This window comes from Bos indicus, chromosome 9 (genome assembly GCF_029378745.1).
Source record: "Bos indicus isolate NIAB-ARS_2022 breed Sahiwal x Tharparkar chromosome 9, NIAB-ARS_B.indTharparkar_mat_pri_1.0, whole genome shotgun sequence".
NCBI lineage: Eukaryota > Metazoa > Chordata > Mammalia > Artiodactyla > Bovidae > Bos > Bos indicus.
The window spans coordinates 49456962-49484605 of record NC_091768.1 but is presented as its reverse complement, the minus strand read 5'-3'; the positions used below and the strand labels follow the sequence as shown (position 1 = coordinate 49484605).

General features: G+C 34.0%; 1 protein-coding gene across 1 annotated transcript in view; it reads right to left on the bottom strand.

Annotated features, from left to right (window-relative positions):
* The window catches only part of ASCC3 (activating signal cointegrator 1 complex subunit 3), a 336073-nt gene that overhangs the window by 187646 nt on the left and 120783 nt on the right, over nucleotides 1–27644 (bottom strand). Inside the window, exons 11-13 of the mRNA XM_019967310.2 lie at nucleotides 19674–19838; nucleotides 7224–7400; nucleotides 4699–4770 (exon numbers count right to left, since the gene is read on the bottom strand). Coding sequence (XP_019822869.2) covers nucleotides 4699–4770; nucleotides 7224–7400; nucleotides 19674–19838 — 414 coding nt within the window. The remainder of the gene's footprint in view (nucleotides 1–4698; nucleotides 4771–7223; nucleotides 7401–19673; nucleotides 19839–27644) is intronic.

The window sequence follows — 27644 nt, the reverse complement described above, 5'->3', positions numbered from 1 at the left end:
TAGGTTTGTAAAATCCTTTGTAGGTCTGCTATGACAACAAAATGTGATAACCCATTTGGAGTGCATCATAGGATCATGGGGTAAGATCACAAAATGTGGCCATTTGTGCCGTAATCTTATTTTAGACAACTTACCCTAAGTAAACGTTTCAATAGAAAAAATAATAGAAAGATGATCACTACAGCAGTCCTGTCCTTAATAAGGGACTTCCCAGGTGGCATTAGTGGTAAAGAATCCACCTGTCTTAAGTCAGGAGCCTTCATAGACACAGGTTCAATCCCTGGGTTGGGAAGATGCCCTGGAGAAGGGCATGGCAACCTACTCTAGTATTCTTGCCTGGAGAATCCCATGGACATAGGAGCCTGGTAGATGACAGTCCATGGGGTTGCAGAGTCAGACATAACTGAAGCAACTTAGCACATCTTTAATAAGAGCGAGCCTCAAACATTTAATATACTCAATAATGGCGGGATAACCAATAAGAAGAAGAACAGCTGATGTTGGCTTAATGCTAAAGTGACAGTGTCAAGTACTGAAGATGCTGTGTATTTTATCAACATAAGCTTGTATTTCAATCCTGGTGTGACCTTTTACTAGCTGTATGGCCTTGAGAAGCTGCTTAACATGTCTTATGCTCATTTTCTCTTTTAACAAAAGGAGATTTAATGCTTATATTAGAAGATTATGAAGATTTAAAAGTCCAAAGTGACTTACACAGCATCTAAAAATTAGAACTTGAATAAAAACTCCCTTCTGTCTCTTACAGACATTAACATTGAGAAGATCATGGAGAAAGAATGAAAACTATTTACTATTCATTAAGGAAAACAGTGAATATAAAACTGTATATACAGTGTAATTATAATTTAGCAATGGACTGTAACTAATAATTAAAATTAAGTTTGAATGAGGAAAATTAAAAGGTACATGTGCAAATGGATTAAAAAAGACCAGCAGGTCATGAATAAAAATTATAATAATAATTTGAAATGGTAAAATAATAGTAGAACTATGAAAAAAAATTTAAACAGTTATTTTAGTTTTACAATTTAAAAAAGTAAATGGGTATGTAGTATGTGTAGAGAACTGAAGAAAGTCCCACTATTATGGAAAACAAACATCATCACTAGTCATTGAGACAGAAACTGTGAGACCTGCAGCCTAAAGGGCAGAGGGATGTGAGCACAGATCTGGATAGGAACTGATACCGAAGCGTTCCGGTGGGTTCCTAAACTGCAACCACACTTTACTGAGTCACCCACAGTGTATTTTTAGCCAGATCAAAGTGTACAGAAAGGAGACAGCTTGGTGGTCACGTATCCTTAAAAGGCTAGTGACTGTGGACACCGTGACATGCACACAAAAAACGGGAGGTAATGCATGTGTGCAACTTCTGCCGTAGTTTTGCACTCTCTATATTCCTGGGTTCCTCCTCTCCTGAGGCTTCCCAGCTTTGCTGTCCTTTCTAAACAGGAACCAGCACTATGAACCTCTCTCTCCATCTCACTCTTGTCTGCTCTGAATTTACTACTAGAAGTGCCTGCCCTATGGCAGTTATTGTTTTGAAAAGTAATGCAATGGATGGCATCACTAAGAATGAAAGGGCTGGCAGTGAGATCTAATCTCTACTGATGAAACATGCCCAGCCAGCATTTGAACTTTATGATCTCTAGAGGGACATGTTAGCCCCTGTAACAGCCAGAGAACAAACTATGCCAGAAGAGGAAGAGGATATAATCTTCCTAGGATTCTTTAAATATATTTACCTGGACTTTTATCTACCTACAATAGAAGATACAACCATTCTATTTCCCAATATTTAGGAATAAAGCTGCATTTTATTTTTTTAAAAGACATATTTCATAACATAAGATTATATGGAGAAAGGTTGAAGTAGTTTAATAAATATTGATCTTGCAATTGCACTCCTTGGTATATACCCAAAGGAAGTGAGAACTAATGTCCACATAAAATCTGTTCAAAGCTGTTATGTACACATAAATTGTGGTACATCCAGACAATGGAATATTATTAAGTGCTAAAAAAAAAAACAAGCTATCAAGCCATGAAAAAGCAGGGAGTTACCTCAAACACATATTATGAAAGAAACTATTCTGAAAAGGCAATAAATTACAAAAGGCTACAATCTTATATGATTCCAACTATATGACATTCTGGAACACACAAAACTACAGAGACAATGAAAAGATGAATGGTTAGCAATGGTTAAGGGGAAGGAAGGATGAATCAGTTGAGCAGAGAGGGCTTTCAGGGCAGTGAAATTTTCTGTATGACACTATAATGGTGGATACATTGTCCAAACCCATAGAAAGTACAACATGGAGAGTGAAGCCTAATGTAACCAATAGACTTTAGGTGATTCTGATGTGTCAACATGAGCTCATAGACTGAAACCAAAGTGTCACACCAGTGGAAGATAAGTTGATGGTGGAGGAGGTTGTGCATGTGCCAGGGTAGGGGGTGTATGAGAACTCTTGCTACTTCCTGCTCAGTTTTGCTGTGAACCCAAAATTGTTCTAAAAAATAAAGTTAATTAAAAAAAGTTAATGGAGAAAACATTGAAATATTTACTGAATATTTATAATATGGCATAGGCTCCAGAGCTAGATTCCTTAGCTAATAACATAGTTGATATCGTCTGTAATATAAAAGTTGGAAATAAATGTCCATGGTGGTAACATCTAGCTAATTACACTTAATTTATCCTGTTCTTTTACAAGATGGTGCAAATACTGGTGGCTATGCAACATATCACTGTGTTTTAGGATTTCCTGTGAAATGCTACCAAAAGTTTCTCAAGATAGCATTTTAGGATCATCAGACATTTGCCACAAATAAATCTCATGAGGAAATCTAGAACAAAGGTTGGTACACTACAGCCTGCAAGTTGAATGCATCTGTTCCTGTTCTTATAAATAAAGTTTTATTGGAACATAGCCATGCCCAATTGTTCCTATATTGTCCATGGCTCCTTTCATGCTACAATAGTACAGGTGAGTACCTGAAACATAAGCCCCACAAAGTCTAAAATATTTACTATCTGGCCCTTTCCAGAAAAGTTTTCTGTCTCCAGACCAAGAATGAACTGGTGGTATTTGGTCATATTTTTGTATTAAAGAAAGAACATTGGTTTTTTAATACTTCTTTACTTGTACATGATAAATAATGGAACCCCACTAAGCAGTTCTCTAATGAAGATCAAAGAGGACCAAAGCTATAAAATAAATCCAAATAAAGTGATATGAGACCATGGCTAGCCAAGATGCTACACTTGCATGGTCTTATTTGTAAGTGCACGAGTAAAAACAAAGGCAATGTGTTACTTCATTCAGCATAGCATCTCATCATCTTATCTGAGAAATTAGGATAACAGTGTCTGCCTCATTGGCTGCTGAGAGAAGTCAATGAGATAATAAGTGTAAGGTAATTTTAGCAGTTTCAGGTATTTATTGATCATTAAGAAATATATTAATAAGTTACTAATATTCTCATACAATTTAATCATGATTTCTTTTCCATAAAAGTTATTCCTATAACTAAGGACGTTTTTTTTCTGATCTTTTCTGTTTGTTTTTGTTTTATTCTTATTTATTTTTTATTTTTTTACTTTACAATATTGTATTGGTTTTGCCATACATTGACATGAATCCGCCATGGGTATACATGTGTTCCCCATCCTGAACCCCCCTCCCATTTTTCTCCCCATACCATCCCTCTGGGTCATCCCAGTGCACCAGCCCTGAGCATCCTGTATCATGCATCGAAACTGGACTGGCGATTCGTTTTTACATATGATAATATACAAGTTTCAATGATGCCACTTTCCCAAATCATCCCACCCTCGCCCTCTCCCACAGAGTCCAAAAGACTGTTCTATACATCTGTGTCTCTTTTGCTGCTAAGGACATTTTCTTGAGGTTAGAATTTTAAAACTGTGCCTTTAAGGGGGAAAAAATGCATCAAGAATGCTGAGTGGGCAGTGTTCCACTTTTAATTCTAGTTTATCTTTGTTTTACATATTGAGGTTCCAAACAATATTTAGTCTGGGGGAAAAAGATGTCACTGCTTTTAAAATATTTTAAAAACAAAGGACCAGAATTTCATTTTACCTGCCATAAAAGGCTAACAATGTAGAAAAAAAATCCCATAATAATATAAAGTGACCTGAAGAACCATATACAATTTGGCATTGGTTAGCTGTTATGTACGTAATTATCATTATTCTACATTTTTCTTAACAATCCTTATTGTAACATCTTGAACCTTGGAATTTAAAGAGCAGTTAATATCCAAACAACATGAAAATTTATTATATATATATTTCAATTGCTACTACTTCATGAAACAACAGTAATATAGCATGTTAATTTCTTACATTATGCAAATAAACTAAAATTTTTGATGTGTGAGAGGAGGTTGGTATTATCTTAAGGATGAAATTCTTCTTCCTCTTATCTATTTAATAAAAATGGCAAACAAAACAGCATGATCTATCAATATCAGGATGATAGTATTATCTTTGAAAAATTTATGACTTAAATGGTTACCTAGTGGACTAAAATATTACTAAGAAATAAAACCTGTGGATCATTATTTCAGAATTGAAGAATACTTTTAAGACCATAAAATTAATAATTTTAATCATTATGTAATCTCTAAAAACAGGATAAAGTGTACCTGATGTCCAGCCTTTACTTGCTTCAAAACACTTTCATAACATACTTCATCCATGTTATTTAACTGCTGCACCTTAAAGTTTTTAAAAATGAAAAATATCAAATAGAGCAATTATAAACTGCTTAGCTACAAAAAAATCTTTACCAATTATGAGGCATCTCCTTTTATTTTCAGATTAGCCAGAATGCTGAAATAAAAGTGCAGTATCAATACGTAATACATAACAACCCATAGGAAGTAAACACAATGTAATTAAAAACTACAAATAAAATACCTCATATGCAACACTTTCAGTGTACTAACTTTATTAAGAATGCCAAGTTTTTTAAAGACAATAATTTTAAGAACAATATTCTAATTAGAGATATTTTAAAATAATTTTAAGTTTCTTTTCACTGTTTTCCCCAGAGAAGCCCATTCTTCAGGCTGTTTTTCTTCTGTTTCATTCCATAAAAATACAGAGCTTTCCTAACTCTCAAAATCACAGAATATTACCACAGAATATCAAAATGTAAGGAAGCTTACTATTTCTGTAATGAATATGGAGTTCAGTAAATATTTTTCTACAGAAACATTTTCCAAATTGATTGGAAATTTAGTATCAAATTCATGAATTTTAAAAAGGTCTCATTTTCTCTATTAATGATGAGATGACTTCCAACCATAAAAAGGTAAGGTGGTTACCATAAAGCAGGAGGCATGTGACCAAGCTTGTGTCTCTCTATTTAACACTGATTAAGACTTTGCATGGGATGAAAATGTTATACATCTAAAATGACTATAATTTAGATCCTTTCATTTTAACATTCTGGAACTCTTATGACTTAGTGATTAAGTAAGATGAAATAATCACAAGACAATTGACTCTCCATTAATTATTAAAAAAAACCCACCAAAACTCCTCCAAACAAAATTCTCAATCATTAGACACTATTTTCCCATGTTCTTCCACAACAACTGAATCATATCATGAGCTTCTGAAAGAAACTTTCAAAAATCCACAAGGATTTCTTAGTATAAGAAATGACAAATTAACAATGGTTACAATATATTAAACGACACCCTGGGGAGTTGCTTAATTGTTACCAACTGTATATGTCAGCTGAGTGTAAAACTAATGCATTTTAGTTGCCTTCTCCATTTAGAAAACTAATATGTATAATTAGTTTATTATTTATACTACATAAGATTGATAAAAGTATTTTGTAAATTTTGCCAAATTTCTGAACCTTCTAAATAATTACCACAGATCAACATCTCACACCATTCCTTTTATGATTACAATGCTAACATACTGTGGTGAAAATACTTAGAATTTAATTAGGTTTAAGTGATTTAACAATTTCTATGATAAAAATAAGTTCTATGATGGCTGAAAGCATCTGAAAACACTTTATATTTTTCTGGGATAATCATCTGCTATCATTCAAATTATGAACTGAAAGAACAATCTTATACACAACTCTACATCTGTTCTAATGATACATTAAAATAAACTAAATAATCAAATATATTTTAAGATATAACAAAAAAAAAAGCAGCAAGTAATACTGAAAACCACTTGAAACAATCAAATAAAAGATGTATTTCATAACTATTATTACATCATGAACTATCCTTTGTGTATACATTTTGAAATGGTTCCCCACAATTCTAAACATATCTTAGTTAATAAGCAGATAGAGTATATTAACTGTTGCAGTGATATTGGCTCTTAGTATTTTCTAAGCTAAGTATTTTATTTATAATATTGTAAGGTAAAAATAGCTCTATTTTAGTAACAAAATTATTTTTAGACAAGAAGTAATATAATACACTAAAGATCAAGTTTGACACAGTAACACATGATTCTTTCTCATTTTCTTTCATAAAGAGGTCATATGGCCCATGAATCTTCTCCTAAAACTATTTGTTCCACAGGGGGAAATAAGTGTCATGAAACTTAATAAACGTATAAATTTTAAGCAAAATATTCCTTCATGATTCTATAAAAGCCTAAAATAAGCACCCTGATAATGCAAATGGTACATGGTAATAACATTTAAGGAACACCACAAAAGAATTTCAGAAATGCTGATTGTATATATAATTAATATGATAATTATACAAGCTAAACAGAACACCTCATTTAGTAGTTGTTACCATGAAATTATTTTTCAATTGTATATATGGTATTACTTATTTTAGATGAATAATATATCATAATATATATTACTGATTTAACTAGAGTCTTTTATTATTTACTGCCTTCAATCCTATCAGAATAACTTCTTGAATATATATATAACCTGTATTCTTAGCTAAGAATACAAAATATTCACTGATAACAGCAATGCAAGCTATTACAAGCAGCTTTTTGGAGAGGAGACATTCTCCTACATATAGTTGAGGAAATGCACTTGATTTTCTTCTAAGCTGTCATATTTGTAATGGTGGTCTGAAGTCTCTAATGTCAAACAAGTATTAAACAATACATCAACAAAAATATTTCTAGAAAAGCATAATTTTTTAAAAGAAGTATTTACCTTATTTGCACTTTTAATCCCTAGAAATGTCTGTCCAAGAGGAACAGGTCGAAAACGGCCATCAAAGAAGAAAAGTCCAATGCAGGGATTAACATGTAAAAATGTAGCAACGTCGAGGTAGTTGGGTAAGGTAGCAGAGAGTCCAAGAATTCTTATCATACTCTGCGTGGATTCAACCTATAGGAGTTAAATAACATATAAGATATTAAGTAAATTATTTAATTAAGTAATTTATAAATAACATGCATAAGTATTAAATAATGTATAAGACTGGATTTGTACTTAGTTTAAAGTAAGCTTTGGTAGTATAAAGTATGAAACATTTGCAGAAAATAAGATCACTAAAGATATCAAGATAAGAGTAACAACACATAGTCTGAAAGATAATATGAAAAAAATTGGACTAAATTTGGCATGTGGAATGATATAAAAATGATTATAAATGTACTTTTAGTGTATTTCCTGAACCAGAAAATTCTATTAGTTAAATGGTTTCTTTTGTTTTCCTCCTAAAAATGTAACAAGGCAATTGACATGTGTTAGGAAAGACATGTGTTAACTTATAATTTCAAGCATTTAAAGTATATACTCTTTATTCTCAAGTTCAGTAATTTCAAATTTATTTTAAACACAAACACTTAAAAGTCTGAAATAATTAAGGCAGATTCTTTCAGTGTTTTACAAATTTAAATTTAAAATGATATACTGTATAAGGGAGAGTTTGCGTGGAATAACAGCCAAAACTTGGGGGCAAAATTTACAAGTACATTCTCAAAGAATGTACTAAGCTTCATTCTTTGTGTTCATTCAGTTCAGTTCAGTTTCTCAGTCGTATCCGACTCTGCAACCTCATGGACTGCAGCACGCCAGGCTTCCCTGTCTATCACCAACAGCCGGAGCTTGCTTAAACTCAGGTCCACTGAGTCGGTGATGTCATCCAACAAACTCAGTCTCTGTTTGTCCCCTTCTCCTCCCGCCTTCAATTTTTCCCAGCATCAGGATCTTTTCCAATGAGTCCGCTCTTTGCATCAGGTGGCCAAAGTATTGGAGTTTCAGCTTCAACATCTGTTCTTCCAATGAATATTCAGGGTTGATTTCCTTTAGGATTGACTGGTGTGATCTTGCAGTCCAAGGGAGTCTTCTCCAACACCACAGCTCAAATGCATCAACTCTTCAGTGCTCACCTTTCTTTATGGTCCAACTCTCACATCCATATATAACTACTGGAAAAACCAGTAGTCCATTTAACTTCATCTATATGGACCTTTGTCAGCAAAGTAATGTCTCTGTTTTTTAGTATGCTGACTAGGCTGGTCACAACTTTTCTTCCAAGAAGCAAGCCTCTTTTAATTTCATGGCTGCAGCCACCATCTGCAATGATTTCGGAAGCCCCCAAAATAAAATCTGTCATTGTTTCCACATCTATTTGCCATGAAGTGATGGGACTGGATGACATGATCTTAGTTTTTTGAATGCTGAGCTTTAAGCAGCTCTTTCACTATCATCAAGAGGCTCCTTAGTTCCTCTTTACTTTCTGCTATAAGGGTGGTGCCATCTGTACATCTGAGGTTATTGGTATTTCTCCCAGCAATCTTGATTCCAGCTTGTGCTTCATCCAGTCTGGCATTCTGCATGAGGTACTCTGCATATAAATTAAATAAGCAGGCTGACAATATACTGCCTTGATGTACTCCTTTCCTAAACTGGAACCAGTCTGCTGTTCTATGTCTAATTCTAATTGTCGCTTCTTGACCTGCATACACATTTCTCAGGAGGCAGATAATGTGGTCTGGAATTCCCATCTCTTGAAGAATTTTCCACAGTTTATTGTGATCCACACAGTCAAAAGCTTTGGTATAATCAATAAAGCAGAAGTGGATGTTTTTTTGGAACTCTCTTGTTTTTTTGATGATCCAGCAGATGTTGGCAATTTGATCTCTGCTTCCTCGGCCTTTTCTAAATTTTTGAATATCTGGAAGTTCATAGTTCAGATATTGCTGAAGCCTGGCTTGGAGAATTTTGAGCATTACTTTGCTAGTGTGTGAGATGAGAGCAATTGTGTGGTAGTTTGAGCATTCTTTGGCATTGCCTTTCTTTGGGATTGGAATGAACACTGACCTTTTCCAGTCCTGTGGCTACTGCTGAGTTTTCCAAATTTGCTGGCATATTGAGTGCAGCACTTTCACAGCATCACCTTTTAGGATTTGAAATAGCTCAACTGGAATTCCATCACCTCCATTAACTTTGTTCGTAGTGATACTTCCTAAGGCCCACTGGACTTCACATTCCAGGATGTCTGGCTCTAAGTGAGTGATCATACCATTGTGGTTATCTGGGTTATGAAGATGTTTTTTGTATAGTTCTGTGTATTCTTGCCACCTCTTCTTAATACCTTCTGCTTCTGTTAGGTCCATACCATTTCTGTCCTTTACTGGCATTCTTTGGAACTCTGCATTGAGGTGGATATATCTTTCTTTTACTCTTTTGCCTTTTACTTCTCTTTTCTCAGCTATTTTTAAGGCCTCCTCAGACAACTATTTTGCCTTTTTGCAGTTGTTTTTCTTGAGGATGGTATTGATCACTGCCTCCTATACAATGTCACGAACCTCCATCCATAGTTCTTCAGGCACTCTATCAAAATTAATCTCTTAAATCTATTTGTCACTTCCACTGTATAACTGTAAGGGATTTGATTTAGGTCATACCTGAATGGTCCAGTGGTTATGCCTACTTTCTTCAGTTTAAGTCTGAATTTGGCAATAAGGAGTTCATGATGTGATCCACACTCAGCCCCAGGTCTCGTTTTTGCTGACTGTATAGAGCTTCTCCATCTTTGGCTGCAAAGAATATAATCAATATGATTTTGGTATTAACCACCTGATGATATCCATGTGCAGACTCATCTCTTGTGTTGTTGGAAGAGTGTGTTTGCTATGACTGGAGCATTCTCTTGGCAAAACTCTGTTAGCCTTTGCCCTGCTTCATTCTGTACTCCAAGGCCAAACTTGCCTGATAACCCAGGTATCTCTTGACCTCCTACTTTGGCATTCCAGTCCCCTGTGATGAAAAGGACATCTTTTTTTGTTAGTAGTTCTAGAAGGTCTTGTAGGTCATCATAAACTTGTTCAACTTTAGCTTCTTTGGCTTTAGTGGTTGCGGTATAGACTTGGATTACCATGATACTGAATGGTTTAACTTGGAATGAACAGAGATTATTGTGTCATTTTTGAGACTGCACCCAAGTACTGCATTTCAGATTCTTTGTTGACTATGAGGGCTACTCCATTTCTTCTAAGGGATTCTTGCCCACAGTAGTAGATATAATGGTCATCTGAATTAAATTTGCTGATTCCAGTCCATTTTAGTTTATTGATTCCTAAAATGTCGATGTTAACTCTTGCCATCCTCTTGTGTTCACTGCTAGGGTGTAATATTTTAATTTTGCTGCTAAACACTGCTGATAACATTGATTAGTTTGTTTGCCAGTCATTTAGTAAGCTTTTAATGCAGTGCAGGGAAAGCAGGGGTTTAGAGTCTGTAAAAACCACAAAAAAACACTGCAATGTATGCCATTAACAGTAGCACCTTCTAAAAATTGTGAGAACAATGAAGAGAGATGACACGCAGAGGTGACAGCTGTTGTTCTAAGAGAAGAGTAGAGGAACGTAGGCCAGGAAGAAGGGGGTTTAAGACACTGTACTTGGCAACACTAGTGGTACCAGTTAAGAGAAGGGAGGTAACAGAAATGTAGAAATGATTGTGAGAAATCTTGCATGCCGAGAAGTTTCTCCATTTTACTGCTTATGAACACAGGACACTATCCCATTCTCATTCAATTACGTTTTTATGATGACAGCTTATAGTATTTTCATCTTTTTTCATTTCTAAACATTCTGTGAAATTTCTTTATCCTTTCTAATTTTGTTCACTCATAGGTTTTCTACTTATTTGTGATTAGATTTGTTATAAGATTATTTTACTTTTTTAAAAACTAGCTTTACAAATATTTTTATAGGACTCTAGTTAATAAATCTAGTTTATTGTTTTTCTATTTTGTATTTTATTTTTTCAACTTTAGCATTTTTCCATTTTTTAGCAATTCTATTTAATATTATCTAACAGTTAAAATTTAATAATTAACTTATTATAGTCCCTACATATCTGTTTCATTTTAGAGTATAATTTGAACTCTTAACTATAAATTTGTCTGTACTAAGTAAACTTTCATTATTTTCTAATAAGAGTGTTGTCACTCTCTCTTTTCCTTCTATGAGCACTTACTGAGCTCTAAGTGTCAGAAGAATAATCTTTCAAATGGTTGGGTTTTATATCAATTTATCAAATCCAAAGTGTAGAAGGTATGTGTGTATGTTTGTGTCTATATCTATCTATATATATACACATACATGTGTGTTTGTATGTAGATAGGAATATATATATATATATATATATATATTTGTGCATATATAGTTTTTTATGATATAGAATTTCTTTCTAAATTTCTATTGTATTTTGCTGTTGTTGTTCAGTAGCTCAGTTGTGTCCAACTCTTTGCTATCCCATGGAGTGCAGCACACCAGGCTTCCCTGTCCTTCACTATCTCCCAGAGTTTGCTCAAATTCATGTCCACTGAGTGGGTGATGCTACCTAACCATCTCATCCTATATTTTTATATATTTACTAGGCTTCCATGTAAAAGTCTAATTTTATTTTTTTTTTTAATTTTTAAAAAAATTTTATTTTAAACTTTATAATATTGTATTGGTTCTGCCATATATCAAAATGAATCCGCCACGGGCATACATGTGTTCCCCATCCTGAACCCTCCTCCCTCCTCCCTCCCCATACCATCCCTCTGGGTCATCCCAGTGCACCAGCCCCAAGCATCCAGTATCGTGCATCGGACCTGGACTGGCGACTCGTTTCATACATGACATTATACATGTTTCAATGCCATTCTCCCAAATCATCTCACCCTCTCCCTCTTCCACAGAGTCCAAAGACTGTTCTATACATCAGTGTCTCTTTTGCTGTCTTGTATGCAGGGTTATTGTTACCATCTTTCTAAATTCCATATACATGCATTAGTATACTGTATTGGTGTTTTTCTTTCTGGCTTACTTCACTCTGTATAATAGGCTCCAGTTTCATTCACCTCATTAGAACTAATTCAAATGTATTCTTTTTAATGGCTGAGTAATACTCCATTGTGTATATGTACCACTGCTTTCTTATCCATTCATCTGCTGATGGACATCTAGGTTGTTCCATGTCCTGGCTATTATAAACAGTGCTGCAATGAACATTGGGGCACACGTGTCTCTTTCAATTCTGGTTTCCTTAGTGTGTATGCCCAGCAGTGGGATTGCTGGATCATAAGGCAGTTCTATTTCCAGTTTTTTAAGGAATCTCCACACTGTTCTCCATAGTGGCTGTATTAGTTTGCATTCCCACCAACAGTGTAAGAGGGTTCCCTTTTCTCCACATCCTTTCCAGCATTTACTACTTGTAGACTTTTGGATCGCAGCCATTCTGACTGGCGTGAAATGGTACCTCATAGTGGTTTTGATTTGCATTTCTCTGATAATGAGTGATGTTGAGCATCTTTTCATGTGTTTGTTAGCCATCTGTATGTCTTCTTTGGAGAAATGTCTATTTAGTTCTTTGGCCCATTTTTTGATTGGGTCATTTATTTTTCTGGAATTAAAAACGGCTTCTTACCTGGGAAAAAGTTTGAAAATCTCTGATGTGATTTAAGTACACATGACTTGGAATGAATTTGGTAAGCTAATTAACTTCAAACAAATTCCTTTATGAAATAATGCATAAAAAAAAATTCTCAATCTGTAACAAAAAACTATACAGTACTATTTTTTTTTTAATCTAGGAATGTTTAATGTTCTTGCTATCATAAATAAAATAAGGGGATTCATGGGATATACTTATTTGAGCAAATATTTTAATTATTTTTTTTCAGGTTTTTTATGACCTTCTTAGTCAAAAGTTGCTTGCCTCATATTAGTATCTTCAAGTTACTATACCTAAGTGAAAGCTCCCAACATTGGATTTCACCTTGGATATTTCAACACAGTGCATACATCGGCTGGGAAAATCCAAGGTCCCATACTCCCTGACACAAATATCACTTACAGGAACTAAGAGAAAATGTGGCCCTGTCCCTTCCAAACTCATTCTGTAAGTAGGACAAAAATGAATCTTGTTACTCGTTGTAATGGGTTATATATCTGGGCTTATTTGAGGATTAAATAAAACACTATGAGATACACACATAGCTTCCCAAGCAAACCCAACCCAAGCCAAGGAACCCTACGTAAGGGGAACAGATGACCCTACCTGTTATTTAAGAAGTCTCCTTTACATATTATAATGAGACTCCTTTACGTAATTAGAATGCTGTTTTGAAATACATTTACTTATTTGGCTGTACTACATCTCACTTGTGGCACATGTGATCTTGCTCTTCATTGCGCTATGCAGGATCTTTTAGTTGCAGCATATGGGAATTTTTAGTTGTGGCATGTAGGATCTAGCTCCCTGACCAGGGATTGAACACGGGGCCCCTGCATTGGGAGCATGGAGTCCTATCCATGGGACCACCAGGGAAGCCCCTAGAATAATTTTAATTATGCCATAGTTCTATTTACTATTGGTGGTGATTTGAAAGGATATGAAAGTAATTTTTAGTATTAAAATCATTTAACACATAAGTTATTGAGTATATTTTTAATGTCTTTTGATGTTAAATACATGACACCTTGCAAACATTACAGATATTTTTCTGCTAAACCCCCATTTTAAAACTGTTACCTTTTTAATCTAAAAATAATCTATTATACTCATAAATCTGTATGAGAAATATTTTCCTTTAAATATGGATAATTTGAAACTTTATGTCTTAAACCACATCTTGAAACTCTACACACTATAGAGTAATCTGAAAATATTAATAGTTGAAAACTAAAAAAAGTTAACATTTTGCAGTTTCTTCTTTATCATTAGCCCAAAAAATAGGCAGTAAATTTTTATAGCATTTTCCCTCACATAAAATCTAAGTTTGGACAAAGTCTCCCTACTCACTGAAAGTAAATTTAGTTAAAACAACTAATGTTAGTTCAATGTTAAATACAACAGATTTGGGTTTAATTCTACTTTTCTCTTTTCCAAATCTCTCTCATGCCAAGGATGTTGTGAATTTAGTGCCTAATACCATCATGTAATTTTAGAACCTGAACAGAATCTACATCCCATTAGAAAAGCTCCCTATGGTGTCTATGTTAGTTACAAAGTGCCATGTGAAGCACTGCCATCTACTGGGAGTGTCTGCTAATCACAAGAACAAACAAAAATAGGAACTTCGCTTTTTATAAAAATATTTATGAGCACTGCACTGCACTAATACACTGGATATATGAGGAGAATCATATAGATCATTCTGTCAAGGAGATTAAAATCTAGTGAGGGGCACAAATAAAGACAGAATTAACTATAACAAGTTGTGAAGTTATAAGGAAGACTGGTAAGTGCTAAAAATGTGCAAAGAAAGGGAATATAGAGGGAACACAGAAAAGGTGGAATTCATGCTGAGCAGTGAACTAGGAAACACTTCATAGAAGAAGTGATACTGGGCAGATTCTAAAGAACAGTAGGTTTTCAACAGATAGATCTGTGGAGTGATAACATACAATTTTGCATTTACAACCCTTAATCTCATAAAATAAAGATACATTCTGACTTAAGTAAGATTAGTTTCATCTCTAAAAGAGATGGAAAAAAAAAAAAGAGGCATTGGAAAAAAAAACTTGAGAAGGAAAAAAACTATTTCTGGGTGGTTGGAACCTAAGTAGCTGAGGAATAGAATGGAAAAGTTAAAATTAAACAAATAGATCAGGGTTTTAATAGCCTTTTAAGACCAGCTAAGGTATTTAAACATTTTTCTTAAGATAAACAAACAGCAAGTCAGCAGAGATTTGTGAGCATAGTACTGATAAACTATACAATTGGAATTTGGCTATATTATGAAGATGCTAATGTGCAGGATGAATTAATATACTATATATTTAAATATTGCTGTGCTATGTTGAGTTGCTCAGTCATGTCTGACTCTTTGTAACCCCATGGACTGTAGCCCGCCAGGCTCCTCTGTCCATGGGATTCTCCAGCAAGAATACTGGAGTGGGTTGCCATGCCCTCCTCTAGGGGATCTTCCCAACCCAGGGATTGAACCCAGATCTCCTGCTTGCAGGTGGATTCTTTTACCATCTGAGCCACCAGGGAAGCCCAAGAATACTGGAATGGGTAGACTATCCCTTCTCCAGGGGATCTTCCCCACCCAGGAATAGAACCAGGGTCTCCTGCATTGCAGGTTTCTTTATCAGCTGAATTACCAAGGATATTTACATATTATATATCCATTTTACATTCAACATATTATATGTTCCTGTATCTTCTATTAACATGGTATATTTATAATTGCACTACATATAATTGAAACATAATATACAATTTTATATATTTTACATCATATAGTTTATAAACTACATATAGAAAATGATACTATTAAAAATTCATATATTACAAAATATTTACGAATTTTAATGAATGCCTCAAAGTATATATGATACAAATGTGTGTGTGTCTGTGTACAGGTGTATACAGCAGCACTCCTGCAATCTATTTTCTCCCTCAATTGGGAATGCTCAAGAAAGAAAGATGCCCTGGTCAAACTCCCTTGAAAACATGCTACTGATAGTCCTCTTGGCAATTATACTAATGGTACTTACTTGACCTCTAATGCTCTATAGTTGCAGGAAAGCCTTATCTTTGTAATGCTTTTAGCTGATGGACATGGTCTCTCCAGATAGCTCAATGCAAACAAACCAGGAATGTATGGAGTCATGTGGCCTGGGCTCCCTGAAAAACATCACTAAGCTATGTACATATCCAGGTACCAAATCAAAACATCTCATGATCAGGAAGTATCACCATGGAAGTAGGACCTTCTGTTAACCACAAACTCACTTTACCCCATATGCTAATCATATGCATTGCTTTGTATGTCAATCATACCTCAATAAAGCTGTTAAAGTTTTTATTTAAAAATCTCATGATCAAAATAGCTCTCTTTTGCATAAATGATGCCCGGAATGATTCTTTTCAAGACTTCACAAGTAAACTAACTGCCAGAGCAAAAGAAGAGAACAGTGGCTGCAGCTGCAGACTTTTCACAACCACGTGTATTCTTGAAGCTGTTCTAAGTTGAGTATTAGCTAAAATCTCAGACTTCTGTGTGTGTGTGTCTACTTGAATACTTCAACTCTTTGTATTCTGTGTCTACATGTCTGTATGTATGTATGTATGCACTTATTTTTATATGGTAAAAAGTGAACATGTCCTAAAAAGTCCTCTAATTCCATCTCTACTATAAAACCACTTTTACACTTATTGCATATGGTTTCACATCTATGCACCCTACTCTACCCAGCTTAAAAATCTAAATGGAGGCAAGAAATTTGTTAACTACATCCACAACACCTAGAACCACGAAGCTGGCACACAGCAGGTACTTAACAAATGTTCAGTAAATGAGTGAATGAGAATATAAATATATTCCTTGTTTTTTTTTTTCCTGGGATTGTGCTATATATATAGGACCCAGCTTGCCTTCTCAATGAAGAATATAACCTGGATATCTTTTAGGTCTGGTTCTTATAGCTCTGCCTCATTCTTCTTAAAAGACTGCAAAGTAGCATTTTATTTGATGACTGTAATAGGATTTATTCAATCATATTTTCTTTTGTTGAATATTTGGGTTGTTTCCTACATATTTTGCATTAACAAGAAAGCATCAGTGAATACTGGAGTTACTATATCTATGCTTCTGTGCTATTATTTCCATAGGTTAGACCTCTAGAAGGAAAAGCATAGTTTAGTGAGAGTTTTCAAATTACATTCTTTTTCACTTTTGCCAATCTAATGGAAGAGGAATGTCTCAAGTTAATTTGGATTCTTTTTAAGCTTCTTTTCTATGATTTTCAGTATTTTTATTTCTACTGTAAAGTGCTTTTTCCAAATTTTCAAAAAACTTATATTTCTTACTATCAACAACCTCAGATAAGCAGATGGTCCTGTCACTTTAATGGCAGAAGATGAAGAGGAACTAAAGAGACTCCTGATGAAAGAGTCTTGGTGAAAAGGCTGGCTTGAAACTCAGCATTCAAAAAACTAAGGCCATGGCATCTGGTCTCCTCACTTCATGGCATAAAGATGGGGAAACAACTGAAACAGTGACAGACTCTATTTTCTTGGGCTCCAAAATCACTGCAGATGGTGACTGCAGCCATGCAATTAAAAGATGCTTACTCCTTGGAAGGAAAGCTATGAGAAATCTAGACAGCATATTAAAAAGTATAGACATCACTTTGCCAGCAAAGATCCATACAGTCAAAGCTATGGTTTTTCTAGTAGTCATGTATGGATGTAAGAGTTGGACCATAAAGGCTGAATGCTGAAGAATTGATGCTTTCGAATTGTGGTGCTGGAGAAGATTCTGGAGAGTCCCTTGGACAGCAAGGAGATCAAACCAGTCAATCCTAAAGGAAATCAGTCCTGAATAATCATTGGAAGAACTGATGCTGAAGCTCCAATACTTTGGCCACCTGATGCAAAGAGTTGAGTCATTAGAAAAGACTGATGCTGGGAAAGACTGAAAGCAAAAGAAAAGTGGGGCATGGATAAGACAGATAGCATTGGATGGTTAGACAGCATTACTGACTCAGTGGACATGAATTTGAGCAAACTGGGAGATAGTGAAGGACAGAGGAGCCTGACGTGCTACAGTCCACGGGTTTGCAAAGAGTAGGACAGGACTTAGTGGCTGAACAACAAATATTTATTAGTTTACCATAACCTTTTAATTACAAAGGACATCTAAGCTTATTTTATGTGTGACAAATAATTTCTATTATTCTTACATTTTATCTTTTTGGATCTTTACTGGTCAAAAGTTTTTAATGCATATTCAAATGAGTCACATGTTTCCTTTTATAGCCTTTGGAGTTTTATACTTTGCATAGAGTGTATCCAACAGCAAGGTTATTTTCAAAATGCTCTCTTTAATACACTGAGTTTTGTCTGATATAGTTAAATGATTAATTCATCTAGAATTTTATGGTATATTTACCAGATTAAAATACATTATTTTAAAATATTTGAAAATGCAACATAAACTTCATAAGTTCTGTATTCCCTTTTTAAATTTAAATTCCCATAACTAGATCTGGATGACAGCTATTCAAGATAGGAAATGTAAAAGAACTGATGTCTAACTAGTTACTGGGGTGAGGCAGAGTGTTAAGGCAAAGTGTTAAGGTGACTCCCACACACTCAATTTGGGCTTGAGAACTGAGTGAATTGTGATGCCCTATATAAATATATGGGAGAAACAACAGAGTTTCTGACATGTTTAGCAAGAGATGTTTTTGGAATATCAAAGTAGAAATGCCAACTGTGTTTGGACAGGACTAGAAGTCAGCGGAGAGACAGGGACTACATGCAGAGACTTAGGTGATATTGGCAAGGAAGTGCTTTTTTCCAGGGTAAATATTTAGAATAAAAAAGAACACGGCAAGTGACTAGATCTTGTGCTGGAAGAGGTCACTGAGTGGATGTGCAAGTGAAAGTCATTCAGTCGTGTTCGACTCTTTGAGACCTCATGGACTATACAGTCCATGGAATTCTCCAGGCCAGAATACTGGAGTGGGTAGCCTTTCCCTTCTTCAGGGGATCTTACCAACCCGGGGACGGAACCCAAGTTTCCCACATTGCAGGTGGATTCTTTACCAGCTGAGCCACCAGGGAAGTCCAAGAATACTAGAGTGGCTAGCCTACTCTTTCTCCGGGGGATCTTTCTGACCCAGGAATCCAACTGGGGTCTCCGGCATTGCAGGCAGAGTCTTTACCAACCGAGTAAACAGGGATGAGTGGATGTGACTGCTGATTAATTCACAAGCTGAACCTTGGCAGTCAGAGGATTCTCACTCCCTTTTCAGCGGGGAGAGCTTAGGCATGGAGAAAAGTAGATGAATCACTAACATTTTCCTATGTTCCACCATTATGTTAATATTGTTTAGTCAACTGCTCCTCGGTCTTTTCGCTAAGATCAACTGTAATATTGCTTTGTCAATAATAGATCCAAAACACAGGTTTAGAAGTTTTCCTGTATTTATTTTGGTTAATTTAAAGAGACTTCAATAAGACTTGGAAGGAAGAACAATCAGGTACTTTTAACATAAAAATGAAATACCTATAGGTTTATCCACACTAAAATTATCTTTTTCCCCATACACAACACATATTAATATTTCTTTGAATGCTAGATTAAAATTTAAAAACTTACCCCTCAAAATAAGCATACATATAACTTCCTCTTACCTGCCGTAAAGTTCGTGCCACTATGCTTTCTAATACTGGTCCTCTATCTTCATGCAGTAAATGGACTTCATCAAGAATAAGGAGCTTTACAATTTGGGAAAGAGCTACGTCTCCAACACTCTTTCTTGTTACTACATCCCATTTTTCTGGTGTGGTCACAAGCATCTATAACACAAGAAAAGATAAACTTAAAAGAGGAAAAAGATCATATATTACTTAAATTTTCACTGTCATTCAAAAAGAAATACAATTGACCAAGATGTTAAAGATACCCAAAATGATATCTGATACCCTATACACAACAGTCACTTCTCTATAAGTTGTGATATTAAGCAGTTCTTTAAAACTCAGTGAAGGTAGCCTGTCAGTAAATTGTACTGTAAAGTGTACAAATTACACAAGCATATTTCAAATGTATCTTACAATGTAAAAAAAAAAAAGAAAAACAAATGACACTATCTTTTAAACAAGTGTGTACTGATAATGGCTTTCATTTGTGTTTTTTTTTTAAATGGCTTTCATTTGCAAAGGGATAAAAACAAGTGAACAAAGCATTAAAAGGAAATGAAAAGGATACCAGGAATCTACTCTAGGAATGGTCAGTAACCTGTTTATACTTCTCCAGATTTGGAGGAAACTTGACTACTGATACACAGTTTTTTGTATACCTGTGGCGGATTCATTTTGATATTTGGCAAAACTAATACAATTATGTAAAGTTTAAAAATAAAATAAAATTAAAAAAAAAACTACCCCCTTTAATATCAACTAGTATATGCAGCTCTTTATTCTAAAAAACAATACATATACTACAGCATAACCAGCACATAATAGCAATAAAAACAATGAGTCACCGGAGGTGCAGGGTACCTAGAGCAGAAGGCGAGCCCAGGGTATTTATGTTAAGTTCTTAGAAGAGACCATCTGAAGTGAGCTGTGATTATAAATCTATTTGCTTTCTACATATTGAATTGCTTGTGTCCTCCAAAAGCATACTATGGCAGAGAAAAAGACAATAAACCTCCTACTATGGTAATATTACACTAGTATATATTTAACATGTGAGGTAACAAGTCAAAAACTGAAGTTTCTCTTAGCCAGTATATCAGATTATAGAGCCTGATGATAATCAAAATTCAACTATTTCCTGAAGAAGTTAAATGAGATGGGAGTCACATTGTTCAACATTTTTGTTGTGCTATTACTCTCATGTCTGTTTTGAAGTTGCTTACGGGAATGGTAATCTTATTTTCTTAGACTGCAAATCACATACATATCTTAATAAATGCATAATCCAAGTTTGTCAGTATAATCTGTTGCATTATTAGAGATATCATGATCACTTTGAAATAAACTGTATCAACCACAAAATTTAGCATCTGTATTTCAATATAACATTAATTGGCAAACTATAATGAAACAGATTAAGGCATTCATATCTAAGGTGCAAAATACTATGAATCTGAAGCTACTTAGTTAATTTACTAAAGTTAAATGGTAATACTGAAGCCACATCAAATTGAAAAAAATGTGCTACTGGAATTAAGTATAAACAGATGTATAATGAATTTTAAGATCTAAAATGGTTTGAAACATTCACTATGCATTAATTAACATCTTTTATATTCCAATAATTTAAACATAACTTCTACTTTGAAAAATGACAATTTAAAACAATCCAAGATATATCTTACAAATATGCTCAGGGATCACTCACTAACAACTCTTTAACTGAAAATCCTAAAAAACATGCCCGTGTGTTTTCAAAAGCAACAATTCTTCTAAATTGTAAATTCATGTTACATTAAAATATAAAATAAGCTTACAATTAATAAATGTTAAGAAAGCTACAAAGCATACTACAAAGCTAATAATGTGGTAACAACTAAATTTTAAAATAAAAATTCTTAGATATAAGAAAACTATACTACCAAACATTAAAAATCCATTTTAGCATTTTGTTTTCTATACTTTCAGCACAGTGAGAAATGACTTCATTTATATTACCATTTCATTACTCTAATTTCCTGAACAAAAATGGCTAGAAAATAAAGTGTCACATTTGCTTAATGAATTGGAACTCATGCAAGACATTTCCATCTGCTCCTGTATTAGGGCATGGGTTAACTGTCAATATTTTTACTGTCAACTTAAATTTCTCTCAATACATGTACTTTATTCCTTTAGGAGTGTAAAAATCATTATTCCAAACTGTTCCAATTTTAGCCTAACCACTGGTAAAATGGCATAGTTGAGATGCTATACAACCACTATTGTGTCAACAATTTGGTATATTCAATTTAAAATGCTCCATCCATTTGACAGCTAAACAAAAAGATCTAAGACTTGCTAGAACCACTTCATCTGGTAACTAACATAAACATAATCTTTTGCCTTTTAAAACATTGTGACCTAGGGGAAATCACTTTCTCTCTCCTTCCCTTTTTTGTCTACTGCATTATTTCTGACATGTAACATATACAGACTTAAAGTGCACACTGTGATGATTTGATACACATACATATTGTAAAACCATTACCACAATGAGGCTAGTTAACACTTTCTTCCCCTCACTTCATAGTACTTTCATGTTTGAGTGTGTGTGTGCGTGTGTGTGGTGATAATATTTAAGATCTGCTCTCTTAACAACTTTCAAGGATATAACACAGGAATGTTAATTATGCTCACTGCACTGTACATCAGATCCCCAGAACACATTCATCTTATATCTAGAAGTTTGTACACTTTGACCAACATTTTCCCATTTCCCTTATCCCTAAGTTCCTGGCAACCAACACCGTATTCTCTGTTACTTTCTTGAGTTTGGCTTTTCTACCCCCATACATAAGTGAGAACATAACAGTATTTGTCTTTTCTTTTCTGAATTATTTCACTTAGCATAATAACCTCAAGGTCCATTCCTATTGTGGGAAAAGGCTGAATTTCCATTTTTTATGGTTGAATAATATTCTATTCTACATATATGCCACATTTTTTTTTGTCCATTCATTTCTTGGTGAACACTTAGGGTTGTCTCCATATCTTAGCTACTGTGAATAAAGCTGCAAAGAACATCAGAGAGCAATCTCTCTTCAAGGTAATGATTTCAATTCCTTCTGATATATACCCATAATTGGAACAGCTGCATCATATGGTAGTTCTATTTTTAACTTTTTGGGAGACCTTCAAAGTGTTTCCATAGTGGCAGTACACGTTTACATTCCCAGTTTACAACAGCAACTTACAATAGTGCACAAAAGATCCCTTTTCTCCACATCCTCGCCCATATTTGTCCTCTCTTGTCTTTTTTGGTAACAAGTCAATCTAACAGCTGTAAGGGGATATCTCATTGTGATCATGACTTGCATTTCCCTGCTGATTAGTGAAGTTAAACATCTTTTACTGTACTGGGGGTCATCTGCACGCTTTCTTTGGAAAAAATGTCTACTCTAGTCCTCTGTCCATTTATTGTTGTTTTGGTTTGGCTTTTGTGTTATGTGTGTGTTTTGCTTTTGAGTTGTGTGGATATTAACTTCTTATCAGATAGATGGCTTGCTAACGTCTTCTCCTACAGGTAACCTTTTCATTCTGCTATTTCTTTTGCTGTGTGGAAGCTTATTTTCACTTTTGTTTCATGGGTTTTTGGTGTCATATCCAATAATCATTCCCAAGATCAATGTCAAAGAGCTTTTTTCTCTGTTTTCTTGAAGTAGTAGTTTTACAGTTTCAGGTCTTACATGTAAGTGTTTAATCCATTTTTATGTTAAGATGTTTGAATCGTGTCCCACTCTTTGCGACCCTATAGACTGTAGCCCACCAAGCTTCTTTGTCCTTGGGATTCTCCAGGCAAGAAAACTTCAGTGAGTTTCCATGCCCTCCTCCAAAGGATCTTCCTAACCCAGGGATCTTCCCAACTCAGGGATCAAACCCTCTTCTCTTATGTCTCTTGCATTGGCAGGCAGTTTCTTTACCACTAGTGCCACCTGGGAAGCCCCTTAATTTTTTGTAAGCAATATAAAATAGGTGGCCATTTACATTCCTCTGTATATTGTTATCCACTTTTCCCCATACAGTTTACCAAAGATATCATTCTTTCCCAATTGTTTTCAGCTCAACTGTCAAATATTAGTTGATGGTATATGTGTGAGTTAATTTCTAGTCTCTCTTCTGTTCCATTGGTCGATGTGTCTATTTTTCTGCCAGTACCATACTTTTTGATTACTATAGTTTTGTAGTATAGATTAAAATTAGGAAGTGTGATACCTTCAGCTTTGTCCATTCGCAGGATTGCTTTGACTCTTTGGGTCTTTTGTGGTTACATACTAACTTTAAAATGCATTTTTTTATATCTGTGAAAAATCATAAAGATATTTTGATAGGGATGCATTGAATCCACAGAAGGCTTAAGAGAGTATAGACATTTTCTCTTTCAATGCATGAAAGACATTAACTCTTTCAATATATGACAGACATGAGCTATCTTTCCATTTATTTATTCCATTTATTTTTCAATTTCTTTCCTCAGTGTTTTACAGTTTTTTGGTATATAGATCTTTAATTTCCTTGGTTAAATTTATTTCTAAGCATTACATTTTTTTTTTGATGCTCTTGTGTACAGGATTATTTCTTTTTCTGATAGTTCGTTGTTCGTGTATAGAAATGCAATTGCTTTCTGCATGTTGATTTTGTATTCTGCAAGTTTACTGAAGTTGTTTCTTAGTTGCAGAAGTTTTTTCCTGGAGTCTTTAGGGTTTCCTGTATATAAAATCATATGTGCAGTGACCATATTACTTCTTTTCTGATTCAGAAGACCTTCTTTTTCTTGCTTAATTATTCGGGCTAGGACTTCCAGTACTATGTTAAACAGGATAGCGAGAATCTGCACCCTTGTCCTGATCTTAGCAAAGAAAGATCAACCTTAGGAAAGTTTTCAATCTTTCACTGTTGAGTATGATGTTAATTATAGATTTATTATATATGGACTTCATTATGCTGAAGACAATTCCTTCTATACTCAATTTGTGGAGAGTTTTTAATCATAAAAGGATGTTGAATATTGCAGGAAAAAGTTTTAAAATGAAAGACATAAAATACCACATGTTTAGAGAGCACGTGGAAGAACTAGAACTCTCATGAAACAATGGTGGAAATGAAAACTCACACAACCATTTTGAAAAGCTGCTTGGTATTACCTACTAGAGATGAACATATGTAAGCCTTGTGACCAGCAATTCCATCCCTAGTAAATTATGTACTGAACAGAAATGCACACATACTTGTACCTAAAGATGTATATTAGAATTTTCATAGCTATACTATTTATAATACTTCAAAATTGGAAGCCAAATTTCCATCAACAATAATACAGATAAATAAGTTATAACAGTTATACAATGAAACAATTATACAAAACAACAAAAATGAGTAAACTATTGCTATATGCAATAATATGGTAAAAACCTGAAAATCTTGTTAGTGAAAGAATCCAGTTATACAGTATAAAACTTCATGGCTAGGAAGTTTTGAAACAGGTGAAACTAACATAAGGTGTGAAAAGCTAGGAGTCATCTCTGAAGAGGAAGAAGGACACAGCAAATGGGAGAGAAATGAGGAAAGATTCCGAAGTGTGGTAAAACTCTTTTGATCAGTGTGGTGCCTATATCAGTGTATTCAGTTTAGGAAAATTTATCAAGCAGTTCACTTAACAATTTCTGCACTATTACTCTGAGTATGTATTTTACTCAGTAACCGTAAGCTATGCACATACATGCTATTATAATTACAAATAATTTATAATTAAAAAAAATTAAATAACAAGAAGGGATATCTGAACTGAACAAGCAAAAGGTTAAGAGTTTGCTATATAAAGAAAGGAAAAAAAAATATTGCATGCTACAAAGAAAAATAAGCAAAATTTGTTCTTTGTGCTTCTAATATGCATTAGTCACATATATCATCTCTTGTATAATCTTTCTATGCACACCACAAGCATTCTGAGGAAGGAATCAAATACAAAATCTTTTACATAGAAGTCCAAGTTCTTCAACCTACTGATTGGATTTATTTTTCATACAAATGACAACTTCTAAATTTATGTCAATTTCCTGACCACTTATCAATGTTCTCCTCAACCAGAGGCCTCTATAAGCACTAAAAGCAAAGAGATAAGAAAGTTTTGGCATATTTATAAATGTTTTTTAACATTATAGTTTTTGAATGAAGAAGAGAAATTAGACACCTATTTTAGAATTCATAATTTCCATATTTCCTTAATGTTATTGTTGTTGATATCTATTTAAAAATAAGATTTATTCTTATTTTTCAATATTCATTTTTTCATACATAGACCAGTCCATAAAATTTTCTAATTCCAATAAATTAATTCATTATACAAAAAAACAGTCTTGAAATTATATCACTAATAGCAATATATATCCAGCTTAAGACAGAATGTTTGTGATTTCTAAATACAGTTTTATACTTAACAAATCCTGTTATATCTATTTAAAGCTATACAAGTCACACTGATATCCTACTGAATTTTAAACATTTTAAAAAAACATTTTGACTGTTGGAGCAGTATTTTTCCTTGAGGCAGATGGCTATAAATTAAAACTAGATTTAAAATGTTAAGTCAAAGGAATATAACAAATTTTAAAAATGAAAGTATGCTTTCTTACCTTTACAATACTTAAAATAAATTTTGAAATTTTTGGTACTTAGACTATAGAAAAAATTTTAATAGTTTAAACTCATTACATTAGATTTTAAAAAACAGAATGGTAAAATATTAAAATATAGTCATCAAAATCTAAGAGTATATCACTATACTTCATCAGGTCTCAAGAGCTATTGATTTTGAGCTATATCATCATTTCATGTGTCACTAGGAAGTTAAAAAAAAAACACACCAAATACATTTTTCTAATGTCTTACAATTGATGAAATACTGTACATTTAGTTGAAAATGTTGGGGATCTATTAACTATGCTAAAGAACAATATTCAAGAATGTGTGCTCAATACATTTTCTGTGTGAAAACAGTCAGCCTGGAGCTGTTACAAATCACATTTTAATGCTATAGACTTAGACCATGCAACTGTTTGCAGGATTTAGGAAATCTATCTTCCTTTTTAAAATACATAATCACATACCTACTCAACCAACAAGCCTATAAATTATATGAATGTTTTAATTTAAGGATAAAATCTAAAATGTCACAGGGTTTAAATTCCGTAAAAACACATATAATTACAGTTATACTAAACTCTGCTTTACAAATGTCAGTTCTGATTGATGGCAACAACCCCCGTAATGGAACCTGACAGCCTGCAGATTATACCTGCCACTTGGGACACTACAACAAATCAGTTCGTTCCAACTACTTCCTTTTCTACCTTTTTTTATGCTCCCTCCTCTCCCACCAATTCACACGCCTGAGTGCACACGCACACATGTAAAGCCTAAAGTATTCTGAAGTATCTAGCTATATACTTATGTCAAGGATCATAGCTTTCCATTATAAAATGAAAATATAAAGGTTAACTGGAGAATCTTCAACTACAGAAGTATTCTTATGCATATTTCTCTTGAAACTACAGATATGGTGAAGCTAAAGCATAAGGAATATAATCTGAAATATATCTTGGCATCTTGATGTTCAAAAAAAAATCTGTACGATACTATTTTTAGTTAAAAGCTCAAAGGTAAACATTTACTAAATAAAGAAACAAAGTATAATTCAACAAGAAATCCTAATACTTGCAAAGGAACACAGCAGGGAGTTCTGGAGTAAGGAAGACAAGGCTCCTATAATATATAACTCAAAATTAAACATATAAGAAAAATACTTTCTAGATTGCATGTGTTTATAACTGGAGCAGAATTATATTTGCCATTCTTTTTGTCGATTTAAAACACTTTCCAACAATCTCAGAACATATATACTGAACTATAGCCTCATCACGAAAT